The sequence below is a fragment of the Xenopus tropicalis genome, chromosome 7 (assembly GCF_000004195.4).
Source record: "Xenopus tropicalis strain Nigerian chromosome 7, UCB_Xtro_10.0, whole genome shotgun sequence".
Classification (NCBI taxonomy): Eukaryota; Metazoa; Chordata; class Amphibia; order Anura; family Pipidae; genus Xenopus; species Xenopus tropicalis.
Genome location: NC_030683.2, coordinates 11,482,457 through 11,510,399, shown reverse-complemented (window position 1 = coordinate 11,510,399; position 27,943 = coordinate 11,482,457). Strand labels below are relative to the sequence as shown.

General features: G+C 35.8%; 1 protein-coding gene and 1 pseudogene across 1 annotated transcript; both read left to right on the top strand.

The window, feature by feature from the left end:
• The first annotated feature begins 843 nt into the window (after positions 1–843).
• LOC105945351 lies at positions 844–1,786 on the top strand (annotated as a pseudogene).
• Positions 1,787–8,860: 7,074 nt separating this feature from the next.
• Positions 8,861–12,255, top strand: LOC105945350 (olfactory receptor 8H1-like; the record flags this gene model as incomplete). Its single annotated transcript, XM_031905806.1, has 2 exons — positions 8,861–9,730; positions 12,208–12,255. Coding segments are annotated over 2 exons (918 nt in total), but the record flags the coding sequence as incomplete, so codon positions are not given.
• Positions 12,256–27,943: the final 15,688 nt, after the last annotated feature.

The following is a 27,943-nucleotide window of genomic DNA, read 5'->3' as shown; positions in this document are numbered from 1 at the left end:
CTTTCCGTAATTCGGAGCTTTCTGGATAATGGGTTTCCGGATAAGGGGTCCGATACCTATACTATGTAATGAGCAAGAATAAATACAGAATAAATCTATATCTAACTGTATTGTATATCGTTTTTCTGCTTCTTCCTGGCATGAGCATCAGGTTTTATCAACTGAATGTGCAAGACATATCCAAAATTGTCAAACCATAGGTATAAAAGGCTCTCAGTTTCCTAAGACTTGGTAATTTCACTGTCATTTGTATCCACAAAATGATAAGTAAAACCAGATAAAAACTTAACTGAAACTTTGGACATTGTCTAATGTTCTTTCTCAACTAAGTAGAGTAAAGTACTTTGTGCCAGCATGTTTCTCAGTTTCTCCCCATTAATAGCCAAGTTTTTTAGCTAGACAGCATACTAAAGGCCATTCTTCACTTAGCCAATGTGAAATAAGAAGGAGTTAAAGTGATAATATCCTGTGACCCAATAGCCTCATTCCATTTCTGCCACTAAAAACAAGATCTGTGTGCAAGAATTAGGGTTAGTAGAAAAATAACTGCAGAGGGCTATATTAACTACAAATTCCTATGGTTGTAGAAACACCAAAGGTTGTAGTATGAACTTCCATGCTTTTCATATCTTTAAACATTATGCACTTGTATTAACAAGCATTGATTTCATTGGTTTCTTTGCCATGCCTGTGACAGGATTAATACCAATATGTCCAATATTCTGGAAAAACAACATTTTAATGATGAATTTCTGATGGGTATTCTCCATTTATACTTATTTGATACATTTGTTTTCATACATAGGAAAAAGAAAATGAAAAATGGCTTTAGAAAATATTTCAGGATTCATCATCCAAGGGTTCTCTGATACTCCTGAGCTTCAAATCTCTCTTTTTGTGCTATTCCTTGGAATCTATCTCATCATTCTGCTGGGAAATCTCATCATATTCTTAGTCATTTCATGCAATCCTCACTTACACACCCCCATGTACATATTCTTGCAGAACCTTTCACTCATAGACATTTCTTCCACTTCAACTATTTTACCTAATTTGCTACATATTCTTCTCACACAAAAAAATAACATTTCATTCTTGGGGTGTATGACTCAAATGTATGTTTTTGTGGCCTTGGCTTGCAGTGAATTTTTTCTCCTGACGGCCATGGCTTATGATCGTTATGTTGCCATCTGTGATCCCCTTCATTACATTGCCCGAATGAGCAGGAAACACTGTGCTGGGCTTATAACTGCAGCATTCACTGTTGGGTTTTATTGACCCTGTTGGCCATGTTGTCCTTTTATCTAAACTATCATATTGTGCTTCCCATGTTATTAACCATTTTTTCTGTGATTCCATACCATTGCTAAAACTTTCCTGCAGCAGCACTTTTAGTGTGGAACTTTTAAATTACATTTTAGGGACATTGCTGACTTTCAGTTCCTTCCTCCTTACTCTGACCTCATACATATTTATCATCTCTGCTATCCTGAAAATACAATCCTCAGAGGGGAGACAAAAAGCCTTTTCTACCTGTGCTTCTCACCTGACCTGTGTGATAACCCTTTATGGGACAGTTATTTGCCTGTATATGAGACCCACCAAAAGTTACTCTCTAAAAAGGGACAAGTTTTTTTCACTGCTGTACATTGTCTTGGTGCCTATGCTAAACCCTTTTATTTACACACTGAAGAATAAAGAACTCAAATCTTCTTTTAACAAATGGAGGCAAAAACTTATATCTTTTTTTATTTTAGATAAGTGTTATCTGATTCTAGTCAATTAAACTTCATTCTGAACAGTCCTCAATATGCTGCTTTGCTAAAACACCCTAGTGTTATAAGCCTGATTTCATACACTGCGGTTAACACTTTGGAAAAAGGACAAGAGAACTGAGTTTAGTGCCAGATGCTACTGATTTTTGTGGATATGTCCATTGCTGGAAGCACAAGAGATTTTAGAGACATTCCAACATTTCCTTATGGCAGATGACAAAAAATATTTAATGTTCAAAAATACAACTGATTTGGAAAGTGCCATGTCTCCTGAATGCATCAGTGCCAAATATATATATATATATATATATATATATATATATATATATATATATATATATATATATATATATATATAGTTTTATGGAGATTTCTTACTTGTACGGGTCAAAAACTCCCAGCAGTAAACTCCCAGATTTCCAAAGAAATTTCCAGAAAACTGCATACTTTAGATTCCAAGGTCAAAAATGCCACTAACAAAAGGTTTATCCCAGAGAATTGTCCATTTTTGGAAACAGATTCTGTGGAATCCAGAATAGGTAGAACTGTCTGTCTACTCCAAACCACTAAATTGCAATGTTTTCCTAAAGTTATTGTTTGTTATCAAAATTTGTGAAAAATCACTTCAATGCTTCCAGTGTACAGCTTCTTATCTCCTACAGGTCATAAATTAACCAGATAAAACATCCTAAATATGAACACTAGGGTTTCACTGAACAGTTTGATGCCCAATGTGCATAGGTTTACCTAAGTATGTGGAATGTAGGGGCCCTAAAATAAAATCAAATACCCTTATATGCTCGATCATTTTTGTAATTTTAGCTCCTGTAAAATCAACACATTTACATCATTTTATGTGGGATAAAGGTACAAAAAAGTATGCTCGCCCCTGAAAGCTAAATATTTTTAGAAAGAACACTGTCCCCTGAATACAAAGTGGGTACCCATGTCTTTCTACTTCTAAGTACCAAGTCCCAAACCTTCCCTAAATTTTGATGACATTTCCAAAAATCACCTCAAAGCTTCCACTATGCAGCATCTTATTTCCTACAGGTCATTAGGTAATTATATAAAACACCCTAAATATGAACCCCAGAGGTCTACTGAACAGATTGATGCCTACTGTACATAGGTTTATCAAAGCACATGGTACTCAGAGACCCCAAAATATACCTTGTGGATACTAATTTCATTGCTTACCTTTCCCTAATTCATAAACACTAAGGGGCTGATTTACTAAGACACGATTTCGAATCCGAATTGGAAAAATTCCGATTGGAAACGAACATTTTGCGACTTTTTCGTATTTTTGCGATTTTTTCGGTGTCTTTATGATTTTTGCGTAAAAACGCGAGTTTTTCGGTGTCTTTACGATTTTTGCGTAAAAACGCGAGTTTTTCGGCGTCTTTACGAAAGTTGCGCAAAGTCGCGATTTTTTCGTAGCGTTAACACTTGCACGCAAAGTCGTGCTTAAAAGGCGCGACGTTTTGCGCAAGTTTTAACGCTACGAAAAAATCGCGACTTTGCGCAACTTTCGTAATGGCTACGAAAAACTCGCGTTTTTACACAAAAATCGTAAAGACGCCGAAAAACTTGCGTTTTTACGCAAAAATCGTAAAGACGCCGAAAAACGCCGAAAATCGTAAAGACGCCGACAAAAATCGCGAAATTACCGATCATTACGAAAAAAAACGCAATCGGACGCATTCGGCCCATTCGTGGGTTAGTAAATGTGCCCCTAAGTAGTTTTATGTGAGGTAAAAGCTGCGGGAAATGTAGGGTGACCCCTGAAAACCACATATTTTTGGAAAGTACACATTCAGACAAATCCAAAATGGCTGAATATTTCTTTCTACCCTAAACTACCAAATGGCAAAGCTTTCCTAAAGTTAACATTTTGACAGCATTGCTTAAAATCACCTAAATATGTTGCAATTCGTCTTTATCTTGCAGAGTTTTATATACAAAGGCAAATCACCCCAAATATGAACACTAGAGGTCTACTGAATAGTTTGATGCCCAATATGTATGGAAATAGGAATGTCTGTGGTGTGTACTGACCCCAAAATGAAAATAGTGCATATGGATTTCTCACATGCCGCTTCTGTAGAAAGAAACCTCCATCTGTCCAAAAATGTATGCCGTATGTGCTTGGCAGTTAGAAGGTTAAGGCACATATACCTTATACTAAAAAAAAAGCAGCAACATATGCTAATTATAAATCTGGTAATTTATTAATGTATTTACTATGAAAAAGTGGTTTTTACATGTTGTGAGATTTTCTGCTAGTGGTTAAGAATCGCCTATTAATCAACTAAGGTGTTAATTTTCCTCCAAAAATTATTATCCAAAATTTTATGTTAAAATACAAGTAAGAATGGATGGCAAATTTATATTGGTAGTTTTTTAGACTTAATAAGTGTGTCCTCAAATACCTTTTTTTAAGGTTCATAGTATAATGCATATTGTGTGTAGTATGTAGTTCTATAACTTAAATAGAGCTAGATAAACAGAGAGACATAGAAATAGATAGATAGATAGATTCTAATACTCTATTTTTTTCGAGTTTTTCGAACTCGTAAACTCAAAAAATTGTGATATTCAAGTTTTTTGTTTGAATAAATTTTCCTTATTGATCAATAAGGGACAATTCGACAGGAAAGTTTATTTGATTTAGAAAAACAAACTTGAATTCACAAATTCGAAAATCAATGTTCATTTGATTTGATAAAAAAGAAAAAATCCCAGCACTCTAAAGCTGCAAGAGAGGAATAAGAAAATATATTGCGTAGTATTTCTGAATAAAGATATGCACCTTTATATGTCAGGAAAAGAAATATACAGACTTTTTACCTCCAAATAGGCAGTGATAGCATAGGTATAGTGTTAAACCACACTCCAAACAGATAGGGCAGATGGGTACATACAGACCCCCTATTCTAATACAGCATATCACAATCCACTTTTAAAATGAGAGTGTATTCACTATGTTCTCTCAGCTTCCCAGTGAAAGGTATAAAGCAGGATAGCGCCCAATACTATAAAACACTCCTTTATTTATGCAGATTAAGAAGTATTGCTGGCGTTTCTCACCTTTCCCAAAGGCTTTACATGTTCAGTACCAAGTAAACAAAAGGAATTCTGGGAATGAATTCCAAACTTGCCTTTCTTGAGGCTCATCAGTATAGTGCAGGGTTTTCTGATCAGCTTAGGTAGAGTCACCATGTGGTTTCATATCTGCCTCATACAGATACAAGTTAACAAAAGGAATTCTGGGATTGAATTCCAAATTCCTAAAAAAAAATCCCATTTACATGGGTTTATCCTATAGGCTAAAGCTCACCCAATGGGTTTTAAAGCAGAAGCCAGGATAATAGCTGATCAGATTCCCAACTACAGGTTTTGCCTTTCTTGGGGTTCATCAGTGTAGTGCAGGGTTTTCTGATCAGCTTAGGTAGAGTCACCGTGTGGTTACCGAAAGACATCAGCAGCACCAGGAAGGAAAAATTAAAAGATTTACTGCTGTAGAGCGGAGCAATGTTTCCTTATCAGCTACCACTTTGTATGCACCTTACCCTTTACTCTTCAAACCCTGCCCTGTGTATGATCCACCACTTAAAAATTGGCGTATTTCCATACACATGAGTGGGAAGCTGGCTGATCCTTTTTGTGTACCTAATAAACACCTTTTGGTGATAAAGCACTTGAAACACTAGTGCACTTGGTCATCTGATGCTGCCATTCCAACCATGGAAAAGGAGTGTGTTTTGCAATGTGGGTGTGGTCAAAAAGGGATATTTCCAAAAATCTATGACTTTCTGGGATGAACTCACTTTTTTGTAGCTTTACCCCACATAAAATGTGGCTTTCATATTTAAATCTTGGTACCTAATGGTATGTTGGAGGTTATTTGCTTGAAATTTGAAGCTTTGAGGTAATTTTTCAAAAATTTTACACATTTTAATAAAAACCAATAATTTTAGGAAAGCATTACATAGTTACATAGTTAGTTATATAGTTACATAGGGTTGAAAAAAGACCTGTGTCCATCAAGTTCAACCCATCCAAGTAAACCTAGCACACCTAACCCACACCTACCAATCTATACACTCGCATACATAAACTATAAATACAACCACTAGTACTAACTGTAGATATTAGTATCACAATAGCCTTGGATATTCTGATTGATCAAGAACTCATCAATCAGAATATCCAAGGCTATTGTGATTACAACTTGGTAGTTTGGAGCAGAAAGACATCTTTACCAATTCTGGATTTGTCAGGATCTGTACTTTCCAAAAATGTATAGGGTGAATCTACTGTTAAAGGAACAGTAGGTTGGCCTTGGAATCTGAAGTATGCAGGTTTCTGAAGCAGTGATTTGGAAATTTGGTAGTGTACTGCTGGGAGTTTTTGACCTATACAATTAAGAAAGCTCCATAAAACTATAAAAGCTCTCCCAAGGAAAGACCCTAAAATGAAGGAGCACAAAATGTTCAAAAACTGTCTGGAAATAAAAGTACCACAAGTGACCAAATCAACTAGCAGTGAAAGGGTTAAACTGGTTTACTTTCCTGTTCCCATTTGATAATTACAAGTACAAGTTTAGGCAGCATCTCTATGCCTGGGACAAAACTGTAAATGATATCCTTATAAACGGTGCTTAGTGATGTCATTAGTTATAATCGGAGCTTAGTGATGCAATTCCTGTCACATGACTCACTGAAACTTGTATATTATAATAAATAAAGTACCCCTGTTGTAAAATATGAGGATATTAGAAGTCACCTCGGAGTTCCATGACCTGTATAAAAGCACATGGCCTTTAGCCTTGTGCCTATGATTAAGTGCCCATGCGCACGAAACGCGTCAGGCATTTTAAAAGGAAATAAATAAAAGCTAATGTTTTAGATACCTTGGCTGTTCGGTGTGCTGATTGAAGCCATTTTCGTTTTTGGACCACTTTTTGCTCCCCAAGCTATGGGTTTGGGGCTTGAAGCACCCGAGCCAGGCACCGACTCTGGTGAGATTTACTTTATGATTTGCTGTATTCTATTTTGGTGACATCCGGGCTGGTGGAGGGCCCGGGGTTTATACACCTGGGCCAATAGATTACCTAGGTACATTTACCGATAGCGTACAGTTTAATATTTTCAATATAACCACCGCCGTTTACTTTATTGTATTTTACTTTATCAGTTTGATTTATACCATTCGGCCGTGAGGCATTATATCTCTTTGGGTTTAATTGTGCTTTTATATGGTCCTGAAACTCCTTGGTAACTCCTAATATCCCTATATTTTATGATAGGGGGTACTTTATTTACTATATATGCAATTATTACTCATACTGCATAGTATAAACAAATAAATATATATATATTTATTTATTAATTTTTACTTATAAAAAATGAGCTGATTATTTTGTATTCTCTGAAGAATATCATTTGGTTATATAAACTGGGTTCCTAATCAGACTGGCAGACTCTGCTCAACCCCATGAAAGAAATCTCAGCTCCTCAGTATTTACCATATAGACAATAATTATTTGATTTATGTATTTGGATGATAAAAGGGACCTGGAACTACTAGGAGCATCACAAGGTTAGGTAAGTAATGGAGGGCAGTGTGAGTTCACACAAGAGGGTTTTGCCTTGATTTCTATTCCCTGAGTACAAGATATATTTGTTTAAACAACATAACTATTAAAAAAATAAAGCAGGGTAGATTTAGGAATAGATTGTTATATTTTCTATTGCCCTGCCCAACAATACATTGCACATTATTTTTATTTTGTTTGTCATTTATTCCAAGGTATGTTACAATATATCTGCAAATATAATTTACAGAAGCAAAATGCACATGTGGATCTACAGTGTGAAATCTTTATAATATGTGATGTAGTGTAGAAAAAACTAGCAATAAATTCTTTGGATTTAACCTGCATCTCCAAATTTCAGTTACACAAATACTAGGTGATTGATCAATGGTCTTTTTGACTTTTGATTGATCAATGGTCTTTTTGACTTTTTTTTCTGACTTTTCTGTGCTTTAAAAACTCGAATTTGAGTTACGTTTCAAAACTTGTATGTCTGGTATCTATTCAGTGGGAAAAAACCCAAAAACTCAAATGTAAAATTTCGCCATCGAAAAGCTTGCAAGTTTCTATAGAATTTTATAAAGGGAAAACAGGGAAGAAAAATGGAAAAGGAATCCTTCTCATCCAATATACTGATTCTTCCAGATTAGCATCTTCTTAGGAGTGTAATATACAAAATTGAGAAAGTCAAAGAAAAAGACAACCTCCTTACATTAGAAGTACGATTAACCAATCTAGAAAAGTGATCTTTGCCTATTCATTTTAAAGTGCACGTGCTTAAATAATTGAGCATTATCTAAGCACATGCACTTTATCATTAATAGTAACAGGTCACTTTTCTAGATTGTTTAATGAATTATATACACCTGATTGTAGTTGCACTCAAGGCTGTAAAGGAACATTTTTAAATATCGTACTTCTAATGTAAGGGAGTTGGCTTTTTCTTTGACTTTCTCAAGTTTCTACTGAAGAAAATGGGATTTGTCCTAGGCAAAGTCAAGCCGTATTTTCAAACTCAAATTTTTCTAGTTTTTCCATTATTTAGAGTTTGTAAACTCGAAAAATTTGAGATATTCTAGTTTTCTAGTAGCACGAGTTTTCGATTTGCGAGTTTATTCATTTTAGAAAAACAAACTGGAATTCACAAGATTGAAAATTAAGCCCCTATATGTGCCAAAATATTTGCAAATCAGGTGCAGTATATTTGTTGCTTTTATCTCCTAATCTATATTTTTGCAAATATCAACTCTTAATACCATACAGTCGACCCTGTGATTGTAGGTGCTTCTATCCTGTCTGTCCCATAATATTTTTTAGGGCTGTCTGCCACAGGTGAGTGAGAGTGTGGGTGGCTGGCTGAGGGTGTAGGTAATCAGTACCAGTAACACCATGTGGAAGGAGGCCTGAATATTTGCTTTCTGCACAGGAAGGAAGCTTTGAACAAATGGGCACAGGAATTCAAGAAAATGTTTCAGGATTCATCATCCAAGGGTTCTCTGATACTCCTGAGCTTCAAATCTCTCTTTTTATGCTATTCCTTGGAATCTATCTCATCATTCTGCTGGGAAATCTCATCATATTCTTAGTCATTTCATGCAATCCTCACTTACACACCCCCATGTACATATTCTTGCTGAACCTTTCACTCATAGACATTTCTTCCACCTCAAATATTCTACCCAATTTGCTACATATTCTTCTCACACAACAAAATAACATTTCATTCTTGGGGTGTATGACTCAATTGTATGTTTTTGTGTTCTTGGCTGCCAGTGAATTTTTTCTCCTGACGGCCATGGCATATGATCGTTATGTTGCCATCTGTGATCCCCTTCATTACATTGCCCGAATGAGCAGGAAACACTGTGCTGGGCTTATAACTGCAGCATTCACTGTTGGGTTTGTTGACCCTGTCGGCCATGTTACTTTTATATCTAAACTATCATATTGTGCTTCCCATCTTATTAACCATTTTTTCTGTGACATCTCACCATTGCTGCAACTTTCCTGCAGCAGCACTTTTAGTGTGGAACTTTTATTTTACATTGAAGGGGCATTGCTTTTTTTCAACGCCTTTCTTCTTACTCTGATCTCATACATATTTATCATCTCTGCTATCCTGAAAATACAATCCTCAGAGGGGAGACAAAAAGCCTTTTCTACCTGTGCTTCTCACCTGGCCTGTGTGATAACCCTTTATGGGACAGTATTTTGCTTGTATTTAAAACCCCAAAAAAGTTATTCCCTACAAAGAGACAAGTTTTTTTCACTGCTGTACATTGTCCTGGGCCCTGTGCTAAATCCTCTTATTTACACACTTAAAAATAGAGAATTTCAATCTTCTCTAAATAAAGTAAGACACAGATGTTTAGCTTTTTTATTTTGGAAAAGCGTTAAGCTAATACCACTCAATAAACTTATAATCTGAACAGGAGCATTCTCAATTCACTATGGGACCCATTTACTAAAGTTTTTTCATAATTCATATTTTTTGCATTCAAATACAATGAATTTATTATACAATTTATTATACATAACCCCCAAAAATCTGACAGTAAAAATTCACCATGTAAAAGCTGTCAAGGTCATTTAGAAGTCAAAGACAGCTGTCCTTTTTCAATTGGATTATCTTTCTTCACTTCATGGATTTAGAGATTTTGGGGTACATTTCTGGCATTCATTATTTTAGAGAAAATGTTTTTTTGCATGGTTTAAAAAAACGTCTAAAACTATGAAAATGAGAATGTTGATAAATGGGCCTCTATGAGTAAGGGTCAGTCACATGTTTGTTTTTTTAACCACTGATCAAAGTAAATGCAAGAAAAATGTGGCCTCCCCAATTAAGAAATGTACCTAAAACCTATTTGTCCTCCACTATAGCCTCAGTGAAATTTTGGGACTTATACAGAGACTCAGACCATTTAAAGAATGGCCTACACCCTTCTTTTCCCCTACTTTGGTTTCACAGACTAATTGACAACTTGAACTTAACACCATGGAAACAAATGAATACCAATACCTTTTCAGATTTTTTCCAAAAATCAGTATTTGAACTCTTTGCTTACCTGAGGAAGTGAATGTTCTAAGTTCAAACTTTTTCTCCTATTTGCAATTATCAAGCAACTTCACTTATCAAGCAACTTATCGGGCTCATTCACTACAAAAGTTAAAAACCTTATCAAAAGATCAAAACAGGCTTATCACTTTAATACAGCATCCATCAATAATTACTCAATATTATAGTATACTTTTGGAGATAAACACACAAGTGGAACCCTATATAAAAAAACTGGAATCCAAAATCAACACTTATATTGATCTAATCAACTGGAACAACGCCTTTTCTTTACTTTACTAATCTTTACATCAATTCACCTTCTTGAATCCAGTGTTAAATTAATGTACAGATGGTATATGACCCATGCAAAAATTTACAGAACGTTTCCTGCCACGTCATCCAATAAGTGCTGGAGAAACTGTAACCAGACTTGGAACTGGAACCTTTCCCCACATATGGTGGGATTCAATTAAGATTTCTGATTTTTGGTCTTTAATATTCTCATTTTATCAGATCTATCCCAGATAGTCCTCAAAAAATCACCCAGAACTGCCCTGTAAAACTTGAAACCAAATTACTTGGAATAAAAAATGTCTCATAGTACATGTGTTAGCAGCATCCAGGTTACTAATTTCAAGAAATTGGAAATCAACAGATATACCGACATTAAAGGATATAAAATCTTTAATCAATAGTAACAACACTATGGAATACTATAATTCCAGGAATAACCATCTCCTGCATAAATATCACTCAAAACGGAATACATGGAATACCAGTAAATATGCCGAAGGATTCCTTTCGGCTAGATCATCAAAACTCTTCATCATACTATGTTAGATATAAGAGAGTATATTTCTACACCTGCAATATGTCTCAGGGACTATTTTTAAAATGAGACAGGGTTCTGATAGCTTAATTGGTTTCTTCCTACTGTATTGTCTTTTTCTTCCTACTCCCTTTCTTCTCTTTTTTTTTTTAACAAGTTGAATGTAATGCTTTATTTTATATTCTCCTTTCTTTTTTATTCCTTTGATATTTGTATAACTGGTTGAAGTCCCAATCAATCTGTAACAATTGTATTGCATATTATGTGGCATCTATGCTTTTTCCCTTTATCTCATATATTACCTCATGTATCTGTTTTATTTTTAACAACTCTTCACCAATAAAAAGTTAAATAATAAAAAAAAGAAAAATGTTGCTTGATTGCCCTAAAATTATTAACTGAAAGTTTCAGTTAAACAATGTTATAGATACTTGAGGCGATAAGAAAATCTATTGCCAACCAGTGGCTCATGAGTACCATGTTTCTCCCCAACCCCTTGGATGTTTCCCTCAGTGTCCCCAAAGCAGGTGCTCATTTTTGAATTTCTGGTAAGGAGACAGAAGTAAGGAGGTTTGGGTTGCATAAAAACCAAGTATAATGTCAAACAGAGTCTTCTGTAGGCTGCCAGTCCACATAGGGGCTATTAAGTAGTCAAGTATAGCTCTTATTGGCACCTCCAGGAACCTTTTTCATGCTTGTGTTGCTCTCCAACATTTTTTTTCCATTTGAATGTAGATCATGGGCATAAAAGGTTGGGTTTCCCAGCCATAGACAATACTGAGAATTGCCTCTGCACACGTAGAGACAATTATCAGTAAATAAATCAGCTATTGGCTATTTCTGTAGCCATGACAAATAGCTGTTACTGTCTTCATGCTGTACCTCTGCTCAAACGTTGCTGCGTATACCAAAGATTCACTAATAAACATTTATTCTCTAACAGTCTATAAATCAGACCTCAGAAAACCCGTGGAAGAAGGGACAGGCATGAGACCTATTCTCCAGAATACTCATGACTAGGGGTTTTTTTTTGGATAAGGCATCATCATACTTTATGGGGTGGATTTATTAAAATTTAATTATTTCGGATTTATATTTGTTTGAAACCACGAAAAAATGCCAGTCATTTATCAAAAGATTTGAACTGAAAAAGAACGAATTAAAAAAATTGCAGAAAAGTCATGAAAACCACAACTTTTTTAACTTGTCATATGATAACTGACTTTTTCGTATTGTCGCAAAAAACCCAGAATTAAAAAAAAAACCTGAAAACATCTAAAACCATGAAGCAAAGAAAGATCTTCCAAATGTAAAATGGACATCTGCCTTTGACTTTTACATGATCTTGACAGATTTGGCTTTTTCATTCGGAATTTTCGTGGTTTTGTCACATAATGAATCGCGGAAAAGTTGCACTTGATTTCCAATTACAAATTTGGGTTTCCGCCGAAAAAAAAGCCTGACCCCCAAAACAATCACACTTTTATTAAATGCACCCCTTAATGTATATTAATTATATCTTAGTTGGGGTTACATACCAGGTAATGTTTTATTATTACAGAGAAAAGGGAATCATTTAACCATGAAATAAACCCAATAGGGGTGTTCTGCCCCCAATAAGGGGTAATTATATCTTAGTTGGGATCAAGTACAGGTACTGTTTTATTATTACAGAGAAAAGGGAATCATTTAACCATGAAATAAACCCAATAGGGCTGTTCTGCCCCAATAAGGGGTAATTATATCTTAGTTGGGATCAAGTACAGGTAATGTTTTATTATTACAGAGAAAAGGGAATCATTTAACCATGAAATAAACCCAATAGGGGTGTTCTGCCCCCAATAAGGGGTAATTATATCTTAGTTGGGATCAAGTACAGGTACTGTTTTATTATTACAGAGAAAAGGGAATCATTTAACCATGAAATAAACCCAATAGGGCTGTTCTGCCCCAATAAGGGGTAATTATATCTTAGTTGGGATCAAGTACAGGTACTGTTTTATTATTACAGAGAAAAGGGAATCATTTAACCATTAAATAAACCCAATAGGGGTGTTCTGCCCCAATAAGGGGTAATTATATCTTAGTTGGGATCAAGTGCAGGTACTGTTTTATTATTACAGAGAAAAGGGAATCATCTAACCATTAAATAAACCCAATAGGGCTGTTCTGCCCCAATAAGGGGTAATTATATCTTAGTTGGGATCAAGTACAGGTACTGTTTTATTATTACAGAGAAAAGGGAATCATTTAACCATGAAATAAACCCAATAGGACTGTTCTGCCCCCAATAAGGGGTAATTATATCTTAGTTGGGGTTACATACCAGGTAATGTTTTATTATTACAAAGAAAAAGGAAATACTTGTAATAATTATTATGTATTATTTGCTTAAAATGGATTCAAATGGATTTCTGATAATGTGTTTCTGGATCATTTATTTTACACCTGTACTAAGATTTTATATATTAAAGCCAAATGAAAGTTTGGAAATTCTTGGTTTTAGACATGCCAGAAATTTTGATTCAGTGTATGAAAGAAAGATTATTCAGGACAAATAAACATCTAGGTCAGAAAATGTGTCCACACCAATTGTGAATATCACTGTAGCTGATTTGTTCATAGTTCTGAGATGGATAATAGAATTGGGTGGATTGATTAAAAAAATGCTGCGACAGATTTACTAAAACTTTAACATTTCTAATTTTTTTTATTTTTAAAATCCAAATTATCGCATTTCCCACGAATGTCTGACATTTACTAAAAAGTCTGAACTATAAAAAGGCCGTGTAGTAACTGCAACTTTTTTGAATTGTCGGCCTAACCTTTACTTTTTTTTTGTCACACATCAGTGTCAAAAAATCCGAAAACCTCTAAAGTTTTGAAGCAAATAAAGATCTTTCAAGGAAGAGAAGGGACATCTGCCATTGACTTCTACATGATATTGGCAAGTTTTAGCTGGTAAATTGTCGAATTCTGATTTTTAGCCATTTTGACACATACTAAATCTCAGAAAAAGTTGCACTAAAAATTAAGAATTGTAAAAAAATAAAAATGAGCATTAGTAAAAAAAGTATTTAATGAAGAATGAAATGTAAACTTTATACAAACATTTTTAAACAGAATCCTAAAGCCAATATAAATAAATTGGGATATTAAAGATTTTCCACTATTTCATCCATAATAATTCTGGGGTATTATTTGAAATCTGTATTTTATTTATTCTGCCAGCTGTTAGTCTGTATGTAACTCTGTTTTCTTCCACACCCCAAATACATACAGGCAGGTCAAATGTCTCCTAATATAACTGACTCTAGTTTGTGTGAATGTTATAGGGACCTTAGATTGTAAGCTCCACTACACATTTTACATGCCCCAATGTGCCAGTTTATTTACTATAGAAAATGAATCCCAGCATAATCACTAGAGACTTTCTACCCTCATCCTTTCTAAGATATGACTCAGTTGATCAATCCAATACAGCTCAACAATAGCGAGCAACAACCATAATAGCATAAGTAAACAAGCATTGAGCTACAAAAGCAATCAATAATAAGTCTATATCACACCTAAGATGTTAAAGTTGCCATTTCGTATACAGTTGATATGTTGTATATCTTTTGTCTTTCTCTTTTCCTGGAAAATCAATAAAATTCAAATTACAAAACTGGTGGGACTAATGGTCAGTCCCACCAAGGAGACAGAGATCTAATTGATGAGACAATTTTATCAGCTTCCTTTTAAAAAATGGAAATTCGAGGGCTCAATTATCAGTCTTCTCTTCTCTTAGCTGGCAATGCCGACAAATGTACTCTCAACGTTCTTGCAGGAATTCAAGTATACCTGGGGTAGTTGGGTTCCAAGGATCTATCCCATTAAAAATAGATTCTATAAAAGGTTATTTACATCACAACAACAAACAACATTGTTTGGCATTATTAAGAGAAGGTCCAGTTCTGATAAAATGCACTAAAGGACAGTTCAACTGTGTATAATTGAAGTTGTTATGGGATGTGTTTGTTTAATGGTAACAACAGTGTATTTATTGCTAATGTATATTCACTTATAATACTAGGATATCTCCAGTCTTTGAACTATGGATGGTCGGTATTGTACTTTAATTCTTTACATATTTCTTTGTTGCCATTTAAAATTATATACTGATTACTTTCAATAATTAGTCCTGGCGGCAGTATGATGGAATGTTTAACATTCATTGCAGGCTCCCCAAGAGGTTCAGAGCCACCTTAGGCAGCTAAAAAAAAATTCTACTCATTACTAATATTCGCCAGAGACCTTCAGCACCTTTGTGATTAAATACTTGCACATTATTATGTATAACCCTCAAGTCTACCTAAAGACTCAGTGGTAAAGGAACCACCAGGGAGGTTCAGCAGTTGTTAGTTGTAAGGTTATTGAAGGATATAGAAAACCAATGATGTTATCACATGTAACCATGTCCAACTCTTATAGCATTTCTGCCATAGCTAAAGTAGCCAGTAAGGGATCTCAATATAACCACTTGTGCTTACTGGCCAACCCTAGAATAATTTTTACAAAGAAAAGAAATGGAATAATAACAAATAATTAAGTTGTCTGTTAACTAAATGTTGTGCAATTCAGTAAAGGTACTCACATCCAAACATGCTATTTGCCCTTCCATATAGCTGCACTAAACCTTAATGTGCTCACTTAGTCAAGCCCGGATTTGTGGAAAGGCCACAAAAGCCCAGGTCTAGGGTGGTACAATTTGGGGGGCGGCATGCCACCCCGCTGCACCAAAATATTAAAGTTTTTCTTGTATATGGAGCAATGGGGACCTCTCCCCCACTGCTCTGTATGCAATTGAAAAGACCAGTCGCATGGGTGGGGTGCGCGCATGCGCTGGGGGGGGGGGGGACGACGGACAGGGGGCGGCCTCGGGGCACCCAGCTTACAAATCTGGCCCTGCACTTAGTCTGCTCTGATGAATAATGTACAAGTGCACCTATTAATGCCAGGGAATCCTGCAACTGCTGCCACCCTGAATTCCACAGTGGGCTGCATCAATAGGTGCAAGAGACCTTTTCTAAACAATCACACACTGCCAAAAATGATCTGTGTAAAAGATCTACAAAATAGCATACCTTTGGCTTGGCAAAGTGCATAATAAGAAAAATATGGGGACTTGCGCTTTGTACCTGGTTGCCACTTGGTAAATGAAGCCTAATGTATTAAAAAAAAAGCAAAAAAAAAAAAGTAAAGGGCCAAATGACATGAAGACCGATAGACACTGTCAAAACTATTGGGCTTGATGATGATGATGAGATGATGAAAAACCCATCACAGTCTCATGAATCTTTATTGGTAAACTATTTAACGTTCATGAAAAAAGGTTAAATCCTTTCTCCATATCCCTTCTTTCCCCATATTATTAATTTCACATCACATTTTAACTTTTCTGCTAATGAAAAAACTCACTTATGATGTAAGTCACAGACTGATGTCCATGGGCTAATAATCTCTAGTAAGGTTTTGCAATAGGCAACTGCCACAGAGAATGGCCATCCACTATAATCTGGCTGAATGTTACATATATATATATATATATATATACACACAAGTATCGGACCCCTTATCCGGAAACCCGTTATCCAGAAAGCTCCGAATTACAGAATGCCCGTCTCACATTTTAATCAAATAATTCAGAATTTTAAAACTGACTTCCTTTTTCTATGTAGAAATAAAACACAACCTTGTAATTGATTCCAACTAAGATATAATTAATCCTTATTGGATGCAAAACATCCGGAATACCCTTGGTCCCGAGCATTCTGGATAATGGGTCCTATACCTATATATATATATATATTAAGGTATGGGATCTCTTATATGGAATGGTTGGAACCCAAAGAGATCTCTTCACAAGTTGGAGTATCATACCTTTAAGACACTAATGACAGTTAAACATTAAAAACCCAATAGAATTGTTTTGGAGGAGGGCCTTAATGATTTGAAAAACCTCTTTTTAGCATTGTAACAAATCCCAACAGCACAAGAGCTTTGTGAATCTGAAACGACTGGTAAAAAAATAACGATAGACAATAAATAATTCCATAAACATGAATAACTTTAAAATATTCTGTTGTAGATTCTTGTTCAAACACCAGTACTGAAAAATAAAACTTTATGCTATACTAAGTGGAGTTTAAGGTGCTCATTTACTAACCATCGATTTTGTATTTTAAACTCGATTCGGATTTTTTTGAAAAAGTCACACAAACGCAGCAACTTTTCCAAGATTTTCTACATGTTTAAATTGGATAAAAATCCAAATTCAACAATTCAGCAGATAAAACTTGCAGAGTTCATGTAGAAGTCAATGCTAGTGATTAGCGAATCTGTCGCACGCGACTATTCTTTTGTCGCGAGGTGAATTTTTTCATCCATTTCGCGAAACAATCCGCCATTGGCGAAAAGCGGAAATTCGCCACGAATCCATGGCTGGTGAAATATTTCGCCCATCACTAGTCAATGCCAAATTTCCCTTCCCTTTCCTTGAAGTTCTTTCTTTTGTCTCAAAACTTTAGAGATTTTGCTGTGTTTTACCCGAAAACTCAATTTTTTTGAATTCAAAAAAGTTATTTTTTTCGACTTTTCTCGAAATGACTTTTCCTTGTAACTTTTCTTAGTAAATATTAGACATTCAGGGAACCTAGTTAAGTCGAATTTGACAATATAAAAAAATGAGAATTTATAGCTTTTTAGTAAATCAGCCCCCAACTGTATGAATATCTTTGTTCAATTATTAATGCTGTCTCTAAGCAACACACCACTGTGAGCATCAAATTCAATATACACACAGAAGACTAAAATATTGTATATTTTATATTAAAATAAATATTAATATATAAATAAAATATTTTATATTGTATATTAGATTTAGATTAAGAGGAAACTGAAAAAATTATAAAATAGTGTCAAAATCTAGCTAGAGCGCATGAGGAAAAATGATCTCTTTAAACTCTGGAGATGCACAGAGGGTTGATATATCATAAGCTATGTAATTGCTTTTTGCATTGCTCAGTTTACAGTTTAATATCTATGATAAGAAATTGGTGAAAACCCTTAGCAGTGTTAGAAAATTCATTAACCAAAATGGGGCAGATTCAATCATCACTGATAAAGGGTTATACAATATATACAAAATCTTTAATAAAACTATTAAGTTCACAGAAATAATTTTTTTCCCTAGAGTGTTTTTTATCAAGGACAGCTCAGTTCACAGATTACCATTGTGTATTCTCTGAGGAATTCCCTGTGTCACACTGGTTATATAAACTGGGTTCCTAAAGAGACCGGCAGACTCTGTGCCCCTGCATGGAACAACCTTCTGCTCCTCAGGCTGAGCAAAGACAAGATCTATCTGACTAATGTATTTGTATGATAAAAGGCAACTGGCTTTGCAATGTAGGTAAGTAATGGAGGGCAGTGTGGGTTCTTACAAAAGGTTTTTTTCCTTAATTACTATTCCCTGAAAGTAAAAGATGGACTTTTGTTGACTATTCTGTTGAAAATAAATTTTGAATTTTAAAGCTAAAAACTGTACTTGACCCAACAGCCTATCACTGGCCCAAAAGACTTTATACATGCAGAAAGAAAAACACGAAGGAGAAGAAACAAATCTATGGAATTATTTTAGAAAGATGTAATGATTATTGTTTACTTTTCTACACATGATATATTCATGATATTTTTCTCTTTCTCATACAATTTGTTGAAATTTGCAGTGCTGAAGAACCGGCAGATAATGGAGAGAAGAACATTTTTTAGGATGTAGGTGTATGTGTGCACAATATATATATATATGTGTGTACAATTTTGCTGCTCCTTTCTTCTGACATGATCAGTAGGTTTTAAAGCCATACTGACACTTAAAAACTAGACTTCAAAATATATATTTATATATATATAAAATGTATATTTAGGGGCCCATTTACTAAGGTTTTTTGTTTTTTTTTATTTTGAAAAGTTCTCTGTAGTAATAAAACAGAACCTTGTACTTGATCCCAACTAAGATATAATTAATCCTTATTGGGGGCAAAACAGCCCTATTGGGTTTATTTCATGGTTGAATGATTCCCTTTTCTCTGTAATAATAAAACAGTACCTGTACTTGATCCCAACTAAGATATAATTACCCCTTATTGGGGGCAGAACAGCCCTATTGGGTTTATTTAATGGTTAAATGATTCCCTTTTCTCTGTAATAATAAAACAGTACCTGTACTTGATCCCAACTAAGATATAATTACCCCTTATTGGGGGCAGAACAGCCCTATTGGGTTTATTTAATGGTTAAATGATTCCCTTTTCTCTGTAATAATAAAACAGTACCTGTACTTGATCCCAACTAAGATATAATTACCCCTTATTGGGGCAGAACAGCCCTATTGGGTTTATTTCATGGTTAAATGATTCCCTTTTCTCTGTAATAATAAAACAGTACCTGTACTTGATCCCAACTAAGATATAATTACCCCTTATTGGGGGCAGAACAGCCCTATTGGGTTTATTTCATGGTTAAATGATTCCCTTTTCTCTGTAATAATAAAACAGTACCTGTACTTGAACCCAACTAAGATATAATTACCCCTTATTGGGGCAGAACAGCCCTATTGGGTTTATTTAATGGTTAAATGATTCCCTTTTCTCTGTAATAATAAAACAGTACCTGTACTTGATCCCAACTAAGATATAATTACCCCTTATTGGGGGCAGAACAGCCCTATTGGGTTTATTTCATGGTTAAATGATTCCCTTTTCTCTGTAATAATAAAACAGTACCTGTACTTGATCCCAACTAAGATATAAATAATCCTTATTGGATGCAAAACAATCCTATTGGGGTTTAAATAATGTTTTATTGATTTTTTAGCAGACTTAAGCTATGGAGATCCAAATTACGAAAAGACCCCTTATCCGGAATACCCTTGGTCCCGAGCATTCTTGATAACGGGTCCTATACCTGTATTTCGTTTTTTTCGAGATTTATGTATGTGTTTATGGCAGTATACAATTGTACAGTTTCAGAGTATTCTCTCAAAAAATGTGTAATGCGTTCAAGATTTATAAAACTTTATATGACTTTTTTAGATTAACAAAAAGCAGGCCAGCTTTAAGCTGCCTAGAACCATTGAGTCCTGTGGACGGCTTTTAATATTCAAATTTTTGAGTCAGTAAAGGCCTGTCCTTGACACATTTTTCAAAGGAAAGTCAAATACATTTTTCACACAAACATTTTCAAGGGAAAGTTAAACCCATTATTGTATTCTATTTCCCACATTTTCAAGGGGGAATTTAATTTAAGCACATTATTGCTGGAAGACTTGTTTGGAAAAAAGAAAGAGGACTTATGAAAATGGAGGTCAATTTAAATTTCACAATTTTTTTAAGGAATGGCAATAAATTCTTCAATTTTTGAAAAAACTTTCTCCAAACATTTTGAAAAAAAAAATAAAACATAATTTTAATTTTTCGTATGATCAACTTATAAATTATAGTGACTATTAATAAATACATAATTGATCACACAAAAATGTTTTGATGCGACCAGGCATTTTTTTCATGCGCCCACACCTTTTTGAGGCAACCACATGCTTTTTTTATTCGACTGCAGAAGTTTCACAAAACATTTTAGTAGTTGCCAAATGTAGACTTTTGCTGCTAATCCATGTCTGGCACAAAAAAGTCACTCATCACTAGTCAGTACCTCTTTAAAACTTGACCATAACCATGTTATGGCTCATTTTATGCCCCAGTGCAAAGGCAAAGTTACATATTACCGTTACATGTATAAAATAATGTAATCTTCTTTATACATTGCCATTTTTAGTCAACAAGATGAGAAAAGTAACTCCATTGTTCTTTCTCAATTGTTGAATGGAGTGAACGTTCTACAAACCATATTGTTTCCGAGCTACTCTTCTTACCTGGATTGCGCTTTCCTTGCAGTTTCATGGTGCTGGTAAGGTGTTACTCGGATACTCTGAGCTGTGATAAATTCTCACAGAAAGGATAAGTCCTGAAGATCTGAGATCATAAACTGAAGGATTTGGTATACGGCTATGCCTGCAACATTCCCCTACAGGATTAGTTGAGTTACCAGCAATGTACAATAGTATATAAAGACAAAACATCATTTCTGGGGGCTACTCTATTTATATAATTATATATTTACTTATTTTAGTTGTTTTTACTACATTTTACTTTCATAAACAGTAAAGAAGGCTTGAAAAATGACCTCAGAATCTAAAGAGTTTCTAAATGTTTCAGGATTCATCATCCAAGGGTTCTCTGATACTCCCGAGCTTCAAACCTCTCTTTTTGTGCTATTCCTTGGAATCTATCTCATCATTCTGCTGGGAAATCTCATCATATTCTTAGTCATTTCATGCAATCCTCACTTACACACCCCCATGTACATATTCTTGCTGAACCTTTCACTCATAGACATTTCTTTCACCACAACTGTTTTGCCTAATTTGCTACATATTCTTCTCACACAACAAAATAACATTTCATTCTTGGGGTGTATGACTCAAATGTATGTTTTTGTGGCCTTGGCTTCCAGTGAATACTTTCTCCTGACGGCCATGGCATATGATCGTTATGTTGCCATCTGTGATCCCCTTCATTACATTGCCCGAATGAGCAGGAAACACTGTGCTGGGCTTATAACTGCATCATTCACTGTTGGGTTTGGTGACCCTGTCGGCATTGTAGTACTTACATCTAAACTATCATATTGTGCTTCCCATCTTATTAACCATTTTTTCTGTGATGTCACACCATTGCTAAATCTTTCCTGCAGCAGCACTTTTACTGCGGAACTTTCCATTTACTTTGTAGGGACATTGCTGGGTTTCAGTTCCTTCATCCTTACTCTGACTTCATACATATTTATCATCTCTGCTATCCTGAAAATACAATCCTCAGAGGGGAGACAAAAAGCCTTTTCTACCTGTGCTTCTCACCTAACCTGTGTGATAACCCTTTATGGGACAGGATTTTGCTTGTACATGAGACCCACCACAAAGTTTTCCCTAAAAAGAGACAAGTATTTCTCACTGCTGTACATTGCCCTGGGCCCTGTGCTAAATCCTCTTATTTACACACTGAAAAATAGAGAATTTAAATCTTCCATACATAAAATGAGGCAAAAGTGTTTAGCTTAAAAAAATACAACTACTGTAGATTGTCTTCAACCATTTAAATGAACTAGAAAGGGAAGTGTGAGAAAAAACTTTATGTTTGTTTGAAGAAAGTGATGTCACTGAATGAAATCTGATCTGTTGTTGGCTCTACCCAGTTTTTTTAACCTTGGATCACAATTACATAGTAAAAACCATTGTGCAAAGTTTAGGGTCCCTTGTTTTAATAGTGTTTGAATGGCAGCAATTAAAATTTCCCCACTGAAAGTCAATGAGTGACATCTGATTGGCGGTTGGTGGTTCCACCCACTTTTTCCAACCTGAAACTGCAATTACCCAATGACTAACTGCAAAGTTTAGGGACCCTAAGATTAATAGTTAAAGAATGGTTTATTTAAACCAATAAAAGTCAATAGGTGAATTGTGATTGGTGGTTGGTGGGTGAGCCCACTTTTTCTAACCTTGAGTCAAAGTCACCCAGTGACAGACTGCAAAGTTTAGACACCCTGGTATAAAAAGTCTGAGGATTACAGAATTTTATATTTGAGCTAATGAAATTCAATGGATTAAATCTGATAGGCTCTTAGTGGTCCAACCCACTTTTCCTATTTTTGAACTGCAGTCCCCCAGTGACCAACTCTGCAAAGTTTGGGGACTCAGGCATAAAAATTGTGAGACTGACAGTATTTTACATTTCATCATTGAAAGTAAATAGGTGAAATGTGATTGGATGTTGGTGGCTCAGCCCACTATTTGAACCGCAAATACCCAGTGACTAACTTTGTAAAGTTTAACAACATGAGAATTAATACTTAAATAATGGCATCAGTTTAAATATAAACCAAGGAAATGTAATGGGTGGAAATGGATTGGCTGTTGGTGGCTCTGCCCACTTTTCCTAACCTTTAACCTTTGTCCCCCATGGACCAGCTGTGAAAAATGAAAAAATAAAAAAAATGTGATTGGCATTTAGCGGCCCCTCCCACTTTTTCTAACCATGAATACGTAGTCACCCAGTGACTGACTGTGCAAAATTTGGGAACCCTGGCATTAAACCAATGAAATTCAGTTGGATTTCAACCCAACATAATAAAGGTTTCACTTACAGAATTTGTAAATTGCTGCCGCTTGTGGAAAGTACTTATAATAAATGTTTGGACAAGAGTCACCAAGTTATCAGGAACAGATAATGAAATATCAGAAATGTGTGCAGTTAACATGATATTGTTTTTAGATCTTCATGCTGTTCCTCTGCCTACCATAGGCGGAGGGTGAATTTTTTTGTTTGGGTAAGATGGACCATACATAGACCGACCTAAAGCAAGTGTGAGAAAAATGTGTAAAAAATGAACCTCCCAACTACCTCTTGTGGTTCAAGGGATATTGTGCAAAAGTTCGGGTGGGAGTGCTTTTTTCACCATGAAATGCTTAGGATGTAAAAATATTCATACATGCACTTCTGTGAGGGTTCTCCATCCATTTGTGCTTGTGATCAGTTAGCTTAAATGTGTTTTAGTTTTGCAGCAAGAAAGGCAGTGAGTACTGACATCCCAGGCACATTAAAAACAGTAAAATGCATTCTATAGTTACAAAACCAGCACATTATATGCAGTGAGATACAGTGGGAACTGGCACCCCAGGCACATTATATGCAGTGAGATGCAGTGGGTACTGGCACCCCAGGCACGTTGTATGCAGTGAGATGCAGTGGGTACGAGCACCTCAGGCACATTATATGCAGTGAGATGCAGTGGGTACTGGCACCCCAGGCACATTATATGCAGTGAGATGCAGTGGGTACAGGCACCTCAGGCACATTATATGCAGTGAGAAGCAGTGGGGTTTTATATTTGTGGATAATTTTATAGGTCATTTAAATTGCAATTTGCAAATCTTTCAGGCTTTTTCATCTTTTCCTGCATGGGTATGTAGTCCAAATGATCCTGGCTAAGTATTGTTGTTGCTCTTGGTCTATGTAGTCCAACTGATCCTGGCTAAGTATGTTGTTGCTCTCCGTCTATGAAGTCCAAATGATCCTTGTAAGGTTCCTGACCGCCAACTGTAAATTTAGTAATCCAAAGGGAGACCTCCTGGCAGGACCAAGACGTATACGGGGACAAGAACAACACAACTCCAATGGAAGTTCAAACTTGTCCAGTTTATTTATTATGTACGTACAGAGACAAAGGAATCATTATAAAATAAAGATGGAGTAGAACCTCATTATCTTCAAGGATGGCCTTCAGGGATGGCTAATGCGGGACAGGAATTTTAAGGAGGACACAAGGAGTAGAAGAGGCGTTAGTGCACAGATAAGATTAAGTTGTTTTTAAACCATGTATTTTGTAAGGTGCAAGCTGTGCAAGGGTACTATTTGGGAAAAACAACTATTATGGGATGTTCAAACCTTGCTGTTTGCTGTTATAAAATGGAGATACATTTCTAAAATGGAGTATGATATGCTAAGCATCAAAGTGTATCAAAGTATCAGAATACATGCATATATGAATATATGATTATATGAATATGAGAATATAGGATATTATATCAAACCTTACAATCCTGGCTAAGTATGTTGTTGCTCTCCGTCTATGAAGTCCAAATGATCCTGGCTAAGTATGTTGTTGCCCTCTGTCTATGAAGTCCAAATGATCCTGGCTAAGTATGTTGTTGCCCTCTGCATAGGTCAGTTGTCTAGACATGACTCATGTTGTTTGCCTTTGTTTTCTGGGTTTCCACATTATGTTTTTAACTGTGCTTTCTGTAGAGATAGAGCTCCCTTGAGAAGATCAGACACACCTGGACTGGGGTTCAGGATACACTCTAGTTTTAAGTACAATTGACCCAATAAAGCTCTAGTGTGAAAGCTTAGCAGCCTCTTTGACATTTACTGGAATGTTCATATGGTCAGTGCAGTCCTAGGGTCAGCTTGTTGGTTGGGTTCAGATTGTGGGCATGGGCACTACAGCCTCTATGGCTCATGTGATTGCCTTCGGGCATTACTTGGTGATTTTTTATGGGACCTGAAACTCTAACAAGGTATACTTTTCTGAATTTTTCTATTTCCAGTGTTATTAACACCCAGTTTTTTTATTCCAGAGAAAACTCTTCCATTATAATAATCCATTTTATTTCATAATAGTTTCCTTTTCCTTTGTTCTATAATTTCTGGATTCATTCCACTAAGTTTACTTTTCATTCTATCTTCAAAATCTTTTTTTTTTTCAATTTAATTTTTATTTGTTTTTATCAAGAAAATGATGTAGGGATTACAGAAAAAAAGAAGGGGAATAGGGGGTAAATATGGTTACATAAAAAAGGTATAAAGAAAAGTAGAAAAATGATGTCTGTTATTAACTATTTGTTAATATATATAGACACTCTATTGTAGCATATAATTACAATGTGTTATTAAAGTACAGAGACATATTTAAAACTGTATATCACAAATAATCATGTCATGTATATAGCCAGTATCTTCTATATCTCATCTATGTCGGAAATAAATCTTTAAGTGGTTAGCTTGCTGTTTTTCAACAGTAATATCTTTTGGAGATGCAACCTATGAGAGTGATCTAATTGTTTTGTTTATTTTGGTCTATATATTCTAACCCGGGTCTCCAATTTTTAAAATGTTTAATTGCATTTCCAAGTTTCTAAGCAACTGATGCCTCCATTGGTCTGATCTTTTCTAATAGATGTATCCATTCAGATACAGTTGGACGTTCTGTTGATTTCCATTTTTGTTGAATAATCCTTTTTGCTGAGGTAATTATATATTTAAGTAAAGGAGATGTTACGTTCTTTTTTTTCCAAAAACTTAAACATCCATGCCTTTACAAACCTCTTGTTTCATTTCATCTACAGTATTTCTTTGTCCCACTTACATTCCATTTGTATAATCAACAACGCCATTAATTTGAGTGAACAATCCAACAACAGTCTAATATTTATTCTTAGGGGCACATTTACTAAGACACGAATTCGAACCCGAATTGGAAAAATTCCGATTGGAAAACGAACATTTTGCGACTTTTTTGTATTTTTTGCGATTTTTTTCGGCACCTTTACAACTTTTCCGAAATTGTCGCGACTTTTTCGTTACCAAAACGATATGCGTGAAAAAACGCGATTTTTTTGTAGCCATTACGATGCGCTTGTATCTTGTCGCGACTTTTTCGTATTGAGCGCTCGTAAGTGGCGGGCGAAACTTTCAGACTTAGCATGATTTTGGAAGCCTCCCATAGGACTCAATGGCACCCTGCAGCTCCAACCTGGCCCAAGAAAAGTCACCATACTGAAGCTTGAATGAATCCAAATCTTTCATACTCGGCACAAAGGCTACGAAAAAGTCGCGACTTTTCGCGCAAGTAGTAACGCTACGGAAAAAAATTGCCAGATTTTGCGCAACACTCGGAATGGTAACGAAAAAGTCGCGACAATTTTCCGAAAAATCGGCAAATACCGATCATTACGAAAAAAACGCAATCGGACGCATTCGGCCCGTTCGTGAGTAAGTAAATGGGCCCCCTAGACTCTTTCCCCATATGTGGATTATTTTTTTTTAAAAACTCCCAAACCTCTTGTACCAGTCCACCCTTCAATCCTTATCCCCTTTTATCCTACAAATCCTTTTCTCTTTAAATAACTTCCATTCTAATCATTGTAACATCATCTCGTCTTTACCATCACTTCCATAGTTCCTTTCTTGCCCCCGAACCTATTTACAAAACACTTGGGGAAATGATGCCATTGCTTGACCTTTAACCTATTCTACTTGACCTACTCTATGGGATGTAATAATAAAATTACCAATTACCGTATATACTCGAGTATAAGCCGAGTTTTTGAGCACAAAAAATGTGCTCAAAAAGTAACCTTCGGCTTATACTCGAGTATACCTACCCCAACCTCCCTCCCTCCACTTGTGTCCGACTCTTGATCTGGCGATCTGGCGATGTAACGTGCTCGCACACCCCCCGTGCACGGACAGGGGGTTACGAGCGTGTTACATCTCCACCGCAACTAAAAGCAATTGGTGCTGTGTGCGCACTCGCTCACCTACGTCCGCAGGGGTGCGTGCGTTGCATTGCCAGCGCAACTTCAAGGTATTGGTGCTGTGCGTGCACTTGATCACATCCGTCCACGGGGGTGCACGCGTTACATCTCAAGCGCAACTTCAAGCAATTGGTGCTTGGTGCTGTACGCGCACTCGCTCAACTCCTCAACTTAACACGCTGTGAACCTTAGTCCCAATGCACCGGAAATCCCTACTGCCTTCTCACTGACTCACACTGAAGGCGGAAGTGGCGCTGCCTCCCCGCTGTACTTAGCCTTCTAGTTGCGGACTGAACGTTATCTGTGGGAGGATGATAACAGCGATCGATGTGTTTACTAACAAAAAAGGTTATTGTGCTTCTACCAGCATTTTGTGAGTGACTATTGACTGTAACATGTGAAAGAACTGTCACCCATTTCGGGTTTTGAT